The sequence below is a fragment of the Artemia sp. Qi Xiang Cuo genome, chromosome 18 (genome assembly GCF_049724085.1).
Source record: "Artemia sp. Qi Xiang Cuo chromosome 18, ASM4972408v1, whole genome shotgun sequence".
Lineage (NCBI taxonomy): Eukaryota > Metazoa > Arthropoda > Branchiopoda > Anostraca > Artemiidae > Artemia > Artemia sp. Qi Xiang Cuo.
The window spans coordinates 39,556,934-39,569,304 of record NC_142811.1 but is presented as its reverse complement, the minus strand read 5'-3'; the positions used below and the strand labels follow the sequence as shown (position 1 = coordinate 39,569,304).

The window sequence follows — 12,371 nt, the reverse complement described above, 5'->3', positions numbered from 1 at the left end:
TCCCCCTTTTTACAGAAAGAAAGTTAGTACCCTCATCCACATAATTTTTTCTAGAAAATCATTTATCACTAAGAAAACACCCGTACGTCAGCATTTTGAGTAAAGCAAAAAGTAAAAATATACTAAACTCAGAAATTAAACGTTTTTATTACAGAACTTGTGAAAAAAAATCATGAAAATCAGTAGTCTATAGCCTTAAGATATAAATCAATGTTTCTATTTTTATCATTTAGAAAAAAATTAAATGTTCCAGTCTATAGAATTTAAATTAGATAAAAAAAAAATATTGTTAACCCAGCATCCTATAGGTCTAAATTTTGCAAACATAGGTTAAATGCAATTCAATTTACGCATAATATAAGCATCGTGCAACTCCTAAAGACATTTCTTTCTAGCCTTGAATATCAAAGTTAAAAACCATAGTTTTCACGCCCCCCTCCTGGGAATATAAAAAAAACTTTATCGAAAGAAAGCTTGAAAAAAATCCGTTTCACTTACCCAAATAGAGATTGCATAGGAATGTGCTAAATTATTGCAATTGTCTGAAAAGTGTTTTAATTTTGACGGAGAAACAGTTCCTTTGACTTGGCCGCCGTTATTGTAAACACACAGGGAAAGGGTGAAAGCTAATTTTAACCTTGCGCAGAGCATTATGTCAAAACAGAACAGTATAATGCTTTAAGAATTGACGGAAGCCAGTGGTCGCTTTGAGCTAGGATATAGAATGCTTAAAATTGTATAAATTTAACGAAAAGAATATTATTTCTATTTTCGTTGTCCTTGTCCAGTCTGGACTTGAAGAACACAGCCATGGGTGCAGTTGTTGTTTCAGCTTGAAGGCTATTCCAATCATTGACAACACACTCAGAAAAGAAGTGTTGCTGCATTTGTGCATTGACAAAATGTTTTACATTTTATATATTATAATAGGCCTACATTTTATAGGCCTAGTCTATATGTAGCTGGCAACATAATTTAGCTAGGATAATAGTGTAGGCCTATACATTGATTAAACTTTTTATGTTCTTTGATGATTTAATAGCTAGCCTACTATAGGGAGAAATTACATTTTGAGCCCTTTATATGGGCCCAAGAATTAAACAGTGCATATTAATCAGCAGTTTAAAAATACATGAAAAAAACTGGTTAATTAGACCAAATTACAGTAAATTCTTTTGCAGTTCATATTATTGACTTACAAATAAAGTAAACATACCACATGAAGCCTTTTCTTATGCTCTTTCTAAATATAATAATCATTTTTGTTGGAAATGAAGGTACTCCTGTATTAAACGTACTCTTTTATATACTACAATGGAAATCAGTCACAAGAAACCCATTTTTCAAGGGTTAATTCAAGACTGCTATAGAGTAATGCAATGCATAGTGTGGTTTTCATTGCATTACAATATTTAAACTGTTGTTTTTTGGGGTTTAGGGGGGGAGAGGTACCTAGGTTAGGTTATGTAATAATATATGCTATGCTTCACCCTCACCCCCCTAATGTGCAAAATTGCCCAAATTGTTTCTAAACTATTATATATTCATCCTATTTTATTTTACTTCATTAGCATAAACCAAACTAGCAGTATATAAAAGAGTACATTTAATACAGGAGTACCAAAATGAATTTTACCCCCAGCCCTATATTAAGCAATTCAGGGTATATTTTTGCAAGTTAGGGGGGGGGGTAAAATTTATTTCTGATGTAAATGAGAGGTAAATTTAAACTTTACCCACACCCCTCCCCTAATGTGCAAATATAAACCCTGAATTGGTATATATATGGGTGGGGACAAAATTCATTTTCAACAAAAATGATTAGTATATTTGGAAAAAGCATAAAAAAATACATCAAGTTGTATGTTTACTTTATTCATAAGTCAATAATATGAACTGCAAAAAATTTACCAAAATTGCCACTTTTGGTTTATTCAGGAGTGGTAATTATTTTTTCTGAATTGATAACTTCCAAAAATGATTTTTGAAGTTTCAAGCTCTTTTTAACATTCCTTATAATTTGTTTTTTAAACAACATTTTACTAGCCTATACAATGTTTACTAGCCTATTACATTTTATAGTAAAATAATGGTAAATATTTAACAAATCATATTATTAAGTTACAAATTAAGTGAATATACCACATGATACCATTTTTTATACTCTTTACAAGTATAATAATCATTTTTGTTGGAAATGAATTTTAGCCCCCTCCCCTAGGCCTATATAGGTTACATATCATTTCACGGTTTATATTTGCAAAGTAGGGGGGGGGGGTTTAAACTGACCTCTGAGTTAAATCAGAAATAAAATTACCCCCAACCCCAAAATGTGCAAATATATACCCTGAATTGGTATATATAGGGGTGGGGGCTAAAATTCATTTCTGACAAAAATGATAAATATATTTGTAAAGAGCTTAAAAAAGGGCATCAGGTGGTATATTGGCAAAGTTCTACCAAATCATATTATTGAGTTAGAAATAAAGTGAATACACTAGGCCTATTTGATGCCTTTTTTATGCTGATAAGGAATATAATAATCATTTCTATTGGAAATGAATTTCAGCCCCCCCCCCTATATATACCTAACCCAACCCTGAATTGGCATATATAGGGGGGGGGGGCTGAAATTCATTTCCAATAGAAATGATTATTATATTTGTAATCAGCATAAAAAAGGCATTGAATGGTGTATTCACTTTTGTCCTAACTCAATAATATGATATGGTAGAACTTTACTGGTATATTCACTTTAGTTGTAACTCAATAATATGATTTGGTAAATAGGCTAGGCTATTTACCAAAATAGGGTAAGACACCCAGTAGTCAGCCACCTGCCTATTCTTGGACAGAATCTTTTATACTATTTTAATAACCAATTTACAATGAGCTGTTTGTATGTCCGAGTTTAGGCAGAATTGTCACTTGTTAGTAAATTCAAAAATAGGAGGTACTGTACAAGTGAAACTATTTAAATTAGTAACCTACTTGTTCAGAAATTTTTCAGAAATTTTTTGATATAAAAATTAAGTTTCTAGGTGGTATAATACAGTAATTAGAGCAGTTTAAATGTCAAAAAGTTACTGGGTGTCTTACCCTAACATTTTCCTATTATTTTAGAATGTGCTCCAAATATCCAATTTTTTCTTCCCAAATGTTTTCTTTGACCATATTTTTAAACTGTTGGTAACTATGGAGTGTTTTACCTAAGTGATGTATTCACTTTCATCCTAACTAGGCCTACTAAACAAACTGCATGGCCTATTTTGCTCAACCAAGCTTTCTTGATAGAACTGGCTTTTGCTTTCAAGGCTTTACCACATTTCTTTCAATTGAAAGCTTTCGTTCCGTTTACAGCTCCACAGGCACAAGTAGTAATCCCTCTTTTGGACCATTTTGTTAGCCCACTAAGGATTTTTTTCTTGTCCATGCTGATAATAGTCAAACTTTTTGCTCGTTCATTTGCGACTTTATTGCCATCTATCAAAATTTATTTTTGAAATTTTTGCCTCATAGAGATGATTTGTCAAAAATAGTCAGAATCGCCGTTTATATTTTTAAAAGAAGAATTCTTAAACATTCTCATTGAAATAATCCTATCCCATAGCCCATCAATTAAGATTTATCTTCCTCCTTTTAAGTTTATGGTTAATTCTGTCACAAGACCTATTGCATATGACCTATTGGTCGAGCAAAAAAACCCCAAACAACATTCTGTCGCAAGAAAGCAATTTGTAATTTGACTCACTGTCACTAGTCAGGCTCCGAGCGACAAAATTAACCAGAAACTTAAAAGAAAGGTGGCTAAATCTGACTAAATACACCAAGGAGAAAAAAAATCAAAGGGAGAATATAACAAGGCACTTGTATATTATACGCCAAACACTCAAGTTTACGTTGTTCAAAACTCGAGAACAAACCGGTTTCTTTGTTAGTTTCTTTCAGCTTAGCATGTGACAAGCTAAGTGAAAGAATAGGTGAGAAATATACAATTTGGGTTATATATTTGAACATTAGGGGGGAGGGGTAAAATATTTGGACAGTTTGAAAACAATTCTTACTTCATAACATGCAGAATAATTGTGCCTTACACATTTAGCATGCAGACCCGCTAATAGTCTAATTTTGTTTCTAAACTATTACTATATTTTCATCATATTTTGTGATATTTCATTCAAATTGAGCATCAAAGAAAAAGGTTCTGACTAAATGAAGCACTTGAGTGCTCGGCATATAATTCACAAGTACCCTTAACAATTAGTAAATTGAATACTTTCCATTTTAGACCCCTTTATATTCACCATGCACAATTTCTAGATTTTTTTTTCCTGGAATATTCCGCCAAGATTGAAATATTTCTAATGTTCCTATGGTATTGCCATTGTGAATTTGACATTTTGCATGAATTCAGCTTGATCTCTCCTTCTGTTTCACATTCTCAGTGGTTGAACAATTTTTATTATTAAGTCAAATTATAGAAACATAGGCAAATTTTAGGTTTACCTGAGACAGTCGATCATTCCTTAAGGGAAATCAAGAGACAGTCGATCATTCCTTAGGGAAAAATGAATACTTGCTCTGCAAGTATTCATGCAAATTTTTTATTTACCTGAGACAGTCGATCATTCCTTAGGAATAGTCAAGAGACAGTCGATCATTCCTTAGGGAAAAATAAATACTTGCCTTGGACCCATGAAATTTTTCAAAACGAATAACTCATGTCTAGCAAAGGAAAAAAGAATATGACCATACTCATGGATAGTCTATTTAATTCCTTTAAAAATTACCAATTTATAAAAGAACAAACGATTATTCATGACTACAGTAATTTTTAAATAAAGTTTTGCTTAGAGAATTTGATTTCTTCCATGTGATATTCTCATGATTTTGAAGAAGTCCTTCTAAAAGTTTAAAGAGCTATTGCTGACTATGGTAATGACTTGATATTCACCAAGTCTGACTGAATTCGGATGCGTATTATGCGAATTCTCTGACTTTAGTTCTAAGTTTCAGTGTCACACAATTTTTGAAAGAAAAAAATTGCCTTTTACAGATTCAATTTGAGTATGTGCAAAAATTCATGGTCCATGCAGCATGATTTCATAAAGACACTGAAAACCTTCACAGGTTAAACCGCATTCAGATGACAAATTTCGCAGTTGATGAGAATGCAGCATTATGATTTTATTTTTTTTTACATTTAGGGAATTTTATGGTTAATTTACAGAACCAAAGGCAGACATTAAACCCATCATATAACAATCAATTCTCTTATCTTCGGCAACGTTATAGCATAAAATCAATTATTTCTGTAAAATTTATCAAAAGCTAAATGTTTTTTTAATTACTTTCCTTACAGAAGCTTTGCCAAACGTATTCATATTCTTTAAAATTATATTCCATCAAACTTGCATATTTTCCTAAGAGATAATGTCACCAATCCCGTGTAGCTAGTCCGTTTAATAGTTACCACATGCGAAGAGACAAAATGCCGTGTTAAAACCTCTGTGACAACATGCGCTTCGAAGTGATGACTGGCGTCAAGCAAGGCTTTGTCCTTTCACCTTTTATTTTTGTCCTAGATTTAGACTACATCTTTACAGATAAATGGGCATGAAATCTGAATTGCAAGAAAGCTTCTCCGGTATGTAGATTTTGCCGATGATGTTGGGCCCACAAAAGCGGAAAAGCAAAAGCTTCAGGACTTTCTGAACAAACTCGTGAATTAAGCTGAAGCATTCGGATTCCGCACCAGTGTTCTAAAGGCTAAAATTATGTCAATTAGCAATTTACCGATGAGAATCCGACTATGAGATAAAGACATCGAATCGGTAACAGACTTCAAGTAGTTATGGGACACAGTAACTTCCAGTGGTAATTCTGAATAAGTATTACGCACAAGAGCAGCTTAGCCAACGTGGCAATTCAGACTTCTACCAATCTGGAAATCCACAGCATACTCATCGAAGCTGAAACCCTGACTGTTCCAGTGCAATGTTGTGTCTGTTCTAAGTGGGATGCCTACCATGAAATGCCTAAATCTGACCAAAAAACATGAAAAACCTCTTACCACCTTTGAAAATACCTGTCCCGAGCAACGAAGGGATCCGTACTCGCAGATGCCAGCAAAAAGTCACCTCCATTCTGAAGCAACTGAGATGGCGATGTCTAGGACATATTTTCTGCATGCCAGATAATAAATGCTCCTCCACTGGGAGGAGCATTTACACCAGAAAATGGCAGTTTTCAGAAATAAAATATTGTCATTTATAGTAAACAATTTTTATTTAAAAAATGGAAAATAAATTGTATTTAATTTTTGTTTCTTGCTTGTTGACTACGGAAGCCGTTCCTTGGCTCAAGAGCAGAAGAGCTTAAGTGACCAGTAAATTCGTTTAGGGAGGGGTGAGAAAAAAGAAAATTTATTCAAAAAAGTAAAGGGTTCTATATATTTTAAAATGAGAAAAAAGGGCACAAACAAGAATTTTACTGAGAATAAAACAAACTTAAAGTTTAGAACCCCTGATTTTTATTTTAACTTTACAATTACAAGAAGGCATGTCTGTTGCAACGACTTTCTATGTAAAACAAAATGCCATTACACAGAAAGACGGCAACAGATACAGGCTTACACAGAAGTTTTTCGAAATTTACTGCTCAGCTCTTTTTTTGACCTAGAAAAGAAAATGGGTGTTAATTGATTGTAAATAAAATACATGTAAAGAAGTGATAAAAAAAATACATAATTGGTGGTGGAATTCATAAATAAAACGTAGATATGAGAAATAGCTTTAATATGAGCTATTAAACATCTGTATACGATGTTTTTGTCGCCTGCTAGCCCCCCCCCTTGAAAAATGGCATAAAATGTGCCATATGGCAGTTGCAGATAGTGGAATTTATAAAAAGCACGTAGATGTGAGAAACAGCTTTCTAATGAGCCATTAAGCATCTCTCTATGATGTTCTGGTAAACTGCTAGCCCTGGAAAAAAAAAAAGGAAAAAAAAAAACAAAAAACAAGGGAGACAGATCAGTGCTACCCATGCAAAAAAGTCATTTTCCTTGTTGTTCAAAGGAAGGCACTGTAACTATCCTACAAAAGGTTTTCAACCATACTGATTCCAATGGTGCACTTTTTATTTCAATTTGACGCCATTTTCAAGGGGTTTCTGGCTCTTTTTAGAAATCACTATAAATTTCTTTTTGCAATAAACTTTTACTTCTAAGATTAACTGAAAAAATAGGTACCATTCCTAATTCAGTGTCAAATTTTTTTTTCATTAGACAGTTTTTTTGAAAACACGTTTTTCAACTTTTGATTACTATGGGCGGTGGTTTGCTCTTTACTAGGTTGCAGCTGCTGCTGCAACCATGATTGAAAGGGACACTGGAATTTTTTTTATTGCTCCCATTCCTGACCAGACAGCAAATACATTGCTTGACATTAGATGTGATTGGATTCATCCAGGAACAACCATAATGTCTACTGTACTGCTTACAGTAGATTAAACACACTAAGTTTTCAGCATGTAACAATTAACCATTTGTTAAATTTTGTGGACCCTGTGACTGGGACCCACACACAATATATTGAACATCTATGCCATTCAGTGCACAAAGCAATTCCCAAGCATGGGAGATCTGACAACCACATGACTGGTTATCTTATTAAGTTTTATGGGAAAACTTATTTTTCCCAATAAAGGGGCAGGATTACATCATTTGTAACTATAGGCAACTGAGCTGTACAAAGCTGATATTCATCAGCCAGTTCAAAAATTACCTGGCACCATTCAATGCAACAGCCAATTACTAAATTAAATCATATATATTATCAATTCCAAGAGCCTCTGATGGTCCCAAGGAATTGACAATCTTCTTCAAATCAATTTCGGAAACCGGTTCAAAAAAAAATCTACTACCATCATTATAAAAATTTGAGGAAATTTGACTTTCGTCTTCTATATTAATATCATTATCAAATAGTGACGACATATTTTGAAAAATCTCAGTAAAGAATCTACAATAGTTCTCCCAGTGTTAAGATGCGATTTTCATTGGTTTTTAAGATGGGGACCTTAAATTAAAAGGGACTAGTAAAAAGGATCTAAAAAAAGAAGAACTATGAATGTTCAAGGAGACTTTTAGGTTATAGTGACTTTGACATTTCCCTAATCTTGGTACTAAACTTCCTTCATAGCCCCATTTCCCACGCCCACCATTCCCCCAAACACATCCCATCTAAATTTTTAGATGGTTATTTTGATTTACGTAGTTGAAAGGTCTGGAAATTATGTGTTTGAAGATGTTAAGAGTTGCTCCCCCCCCACACTCCTTAGGGTAAGGGTTGTAAGTTATACCCTTAGGGCAAATAAGGTTCGTATAGAAAAGGCGATCGTATAAACTTTGGAGGGGGCTCATTGGGTTAGGAATCAGAAGTTCTAGTAATCAGAAGTTGTAGTTTAAAATTCAGTCGGATCAGAGATTGGATGCCCCCTCCCCTCGCACACCTCGTATTTTCCCAAAATACAACTGAGAGAAATTTTAAAATGGCCATTTGTTGTCGTAGAATCTTCGAAAAAGGCTCATTCGATTGGGAATTGAAAGGGCCGTTTTAGTACTCAAAAGTGATTGAAGGCCAACAAGCCCCCCCCTCCCCTCCACGCCCATCAATTCCCAAAACACATCTAATCAAAACCTAGAGACATAAAACAGGTAGTTCGAGAGGCAATTAAAATTAGAAACAAAATAAATAGTATTATTTCTTTAAATACGAATTTGGAGGAATATACACTAATTATATTAAAAACTAGTAAACACTACCACTCAACCTGTTACGGATAGACCTTATAGACTGACTGCCAAAAAGGCAAGATTGGCTATAAAAGCTTGTTTGGCTTCTACTTGTTGTTTATGTAGTTGTATAAACTTTGGATTGGATGGAGCTCATTTGATTGGAAGTCAGAAGTTTTAGTGCGCTTTTTAAGAGTAAAAAAAGAATGGAGGGACGTTAGCTCCCCCCCCCCCCCAAGCTGATGCTACGGTGCCATTTACCTACTAACTTTTCTTTCTTTCTAATTTTCAGATATTTCCTGCCAGTGAAGGACCAGTTTTTTATCAATTGAAGTAGAAAATTTTAATGTTTTGAAGATTACAACAGAATGGAGCTGGCAAAGTCGTTTTGCTGTTGGTAAACTTAGATGTGAGATAAACTTCTTTAGCGTTATGTTTATTAAAAAAAAGTTGACCTTACAGCTCTAATTTGTAACGTTTGAATTGTCTTTAAATTATAACTGAAAGAATTAGCTCAAACATAACAACCATACTGATTATAAGGATAAACAAGAGTAAAATAAAGGGTTCGCAAAACATTTTGCGGAAAGAAATATTTCAGTCTCTACAGAATCCCAGCTCCTCTTGTAATTTTTATAGATAATGGATTTATGTGTTCTTTCCATGAAAATAATTCCTAAATATACACCTAAATACAACACCTAAATATATAAATTTTGAAACCCTATTTATCAAATATCCATCAGCTGTTAAACATAGTTCAGTATTTACCTTTTTAATAGTAGAAAAAAATTGTTTAATTTATTTTTTTAATATTAATCAATAAGCGGTTGCTCCTCGCATAGTTCATTAGATCATTCAACACGCTCTCCATGGTCTTAAAGTGGGTTTCAACACTTAAGACTTGGAATAATAAAACTATATTATCTGCAAATGATATTGTGAAACAATCTTACATCAAATTTCCTATATCCGTGGCATGAATGAGGAAAAGGAGTGGCCCTAAAATAGACCCCTTTGGAACTCCGCAAGTTATTAGATGCTCTTGTGACCTTTTTGGTCCCACTATAACCACCAGTAAGCTATCTGATAGAGATGACTCGTTCCAACTAACAATCCATGGTTGAAATTGATATATCTTTAACTTTCTAACTAAAAAATTATGGTTTACTGTATCAAATGCTTTCGACAGGTCAATAAATAAAGCTGATGTATAAAAACCCTTATGTAGAAAAACTTTCACTTTACAAATGCAATGGGTAATTGCATTATGCATCTAATGCCTTTTCTGAAATCCATATTGGCTAGGTGGTATTATTTCTTTTTCATTCGCAAATTTAATAGTTTTATCATGTATTATTTTTTCAAAAATCCTCAAAATAACGGATAGAATTGAAATAGGGCGGTAATTATTTATCTCCTCCTTATTTCCGTACTTATACAAAGGTATAATACGGCTTTTCTGTAGACCTTTTGGAACAATTCCTTTTTGAAAAGAAAAATTGATTTAAAAAAATTAGAATATGAGATATCACCGGCAAAATATGTTTCAGAACTCGTTTCGGCCTATGATCAATTCCAGGAGCCTCTGATGGTCCCAAGGAATTGACAATCTTCTTCAAATCAATTTCGGAAACCGGTTCAAAAACAAATCTACTACCATCATTATAAAAATTTGAGGAAATTTGACTTTCGTCTTCTTTAATAATATCATTATCAAATAGTGACGACATATTTTGACTCAACCTCAGTAAAAAATCTACAATAGTTCTCCCAGTATTAAGATGCGATTTTCATTGGTTTTTAAGATTGGGACCTTAAATTAAAAGGGACTACTAAAAAGGATCTAAAAAAAAGAAGAACTATGAATGTTCAAGGAGACTTTTAGGTTATAGTGACTTTGACATTTCCCTAATCTTGGTACTAAACTTCTTTCATAGCCAGAGTTCAGAGTTCATTTTATTAAACAATAAGCGAACACAATAAAAGGAAAAAACCTTCCACATATAATTAAACACAATAAAGAAGAAAGAAAAAAAACGCTACAACATATTCCCCCCGCAGGGCTCCCTGGCCCGGAAAAGCAGAGAGAAAAAAATTCCCATTTTTATCCTTTTTCTTCCTTGCTGGTAATCGCTTATCATTCCTCACTATCTTAAAGCTTACTATTCATTACATCCGGTAGAAAGTATTTTATAGTGGAACAGCTGATCTCCTTTGTAAGACCACTCTGTTCTTCTCTTAAACTTTATCTACAGCATTTCTAAGTCTGAAAAGCATCATCATACTAAGTAGTTTGCTTCCTACAGAAACCAGGCTAATGCCTCTATAGTTGCCACACTCACTCTTATCTCATTAGGGACACTCTTATGCCTCTATAGTTGCCACACTCACTCTTATCTCATTAGGGACACTTATGCCTCTATAGTTGCCACTCTTATGCCTCTATAGTTGCCACACTCACTCTTATCTAATATCTTAGAGAGGGCTTTATTAAAGTGTTTAAAAAAAGTTTATTTAACTTAAAGTTCTCTAAAAGTTTTTAAAGTACTTCTTATTGTTCAAAAATCCTATTCACAATCTTTAGTAAACTATCTTTAACTTTGCAACCACCATATTTAAAAACTGATTTTCCACCCTATCAGTATTCTTCTCTTAAACTTTATCTACAGCATCTCTGAGTCTGAAAAGCATCATCAGACTAAGTAATTTGCTTCTTAAAGAAACCAGGCTAATGCCTCTTTAGTTACCAAACTCACTCTTATCTCATTTCTGAAAGAAGGCTATTAAAGTTTAAAAAAAAAATTTATTAAACTTAAAGTTTTTAAAAAGTTTTTGAAGTACTTCTTATTTTTCAAAAATCATATTCACAATCTTTAGTAAACTATCTTTAACTTCACAACCACCATGTTTAAAAACTTATTTTCCACCCTATCAGTATCTGAGACAATATTTTTTTTTAATACTGTCACTAATTCTTCCTTAAAAAATAAATCTCCCTTTACTTTCAAAGCGTCAAAAATTTTTTTTTATTCTTTTGTATATTCTTTCCTGTAACTTTATCACGGTTTAGTCCGTTTTTGAAATGTTCTGTCCGTCTCTCTCTAACCGTTCCCTTTAAATTTTTAACATGCCAGTTCAATATTTTACTATTATGCCGTCTGGCTACGTCTTCCAGATCCTCAGAAGTTTTGTCCAAGGCCTCCACTTTATATGTTCTTAATTCATATTTTAATGCTTTCTCCAGTTTCTTCCATTCCTCTTATTTTCATATGAACTATCACTTAAATAATTCTTGAACAAGCGCTTCCTCTTCTCTACTAAACTTAAAGCATTGTCTCTAATATTCCTATTTGCATTTCTTGGGGTACCTTATGGTGCTCTTCTTGCCCAATTTTAGTAAGTTGTGAAAGCTGGGAGCTGAGTAGGATAGTGAAAGATAGATTACTATCTTACCTGGCGAACAGCTGAACAACAAGTTAATAATCGATAGGGCTAGTTTAATAGAGGACGGATGTAGCGGGGGTGTAAGAAGGCAATTTTATTTATATTACGGAGTTGAAAAAAAAAATGA

General features: G+C 33.3%; 1 protein-coding gene and 1 long non-coding RNA gene across 2 annotated transcripts in view; both read right to left on the bottom strand.

Annotated features, from left to right (window-relative positions):
* LOC148941491 (uncharacterized) overlaps positions 1–3,361 on the bottom strand; it is a 313,283-nt gene extending 309,922 nt beyond the window's left edge. Inside the window, exon 1 of the mRNA XM_089104710.1 lies at positions 3,210–3,361. Within this exon, the coding sequence (XP_088960836.1) occupies positions 3,210–3,232 (23 nt within the window). The 5' untranslated portion in view covers positions 3,233–3,361. The remainder of the gene's footprint in view (positions 1–3,209) is intronic.
* Positions 3,362–6,279: 2,918 nt separating this feature from the next.
* LOC148941490 (uncharacterized) overlaps positions 6,280–12,371 on the bottom strand; it is a 60,751-nt gene continuing 54,659 nt past the window's right edge. Inside the window, exon 3 of the long non-coding RNA XR_016143306.1 lies at positions 6,280–6,677. This is a non-coding gene — a long non-coding RNA (uncharacterized LOC148941490). The remainder of the gene's footprint in view (positions 6,678–12,371) is intronic.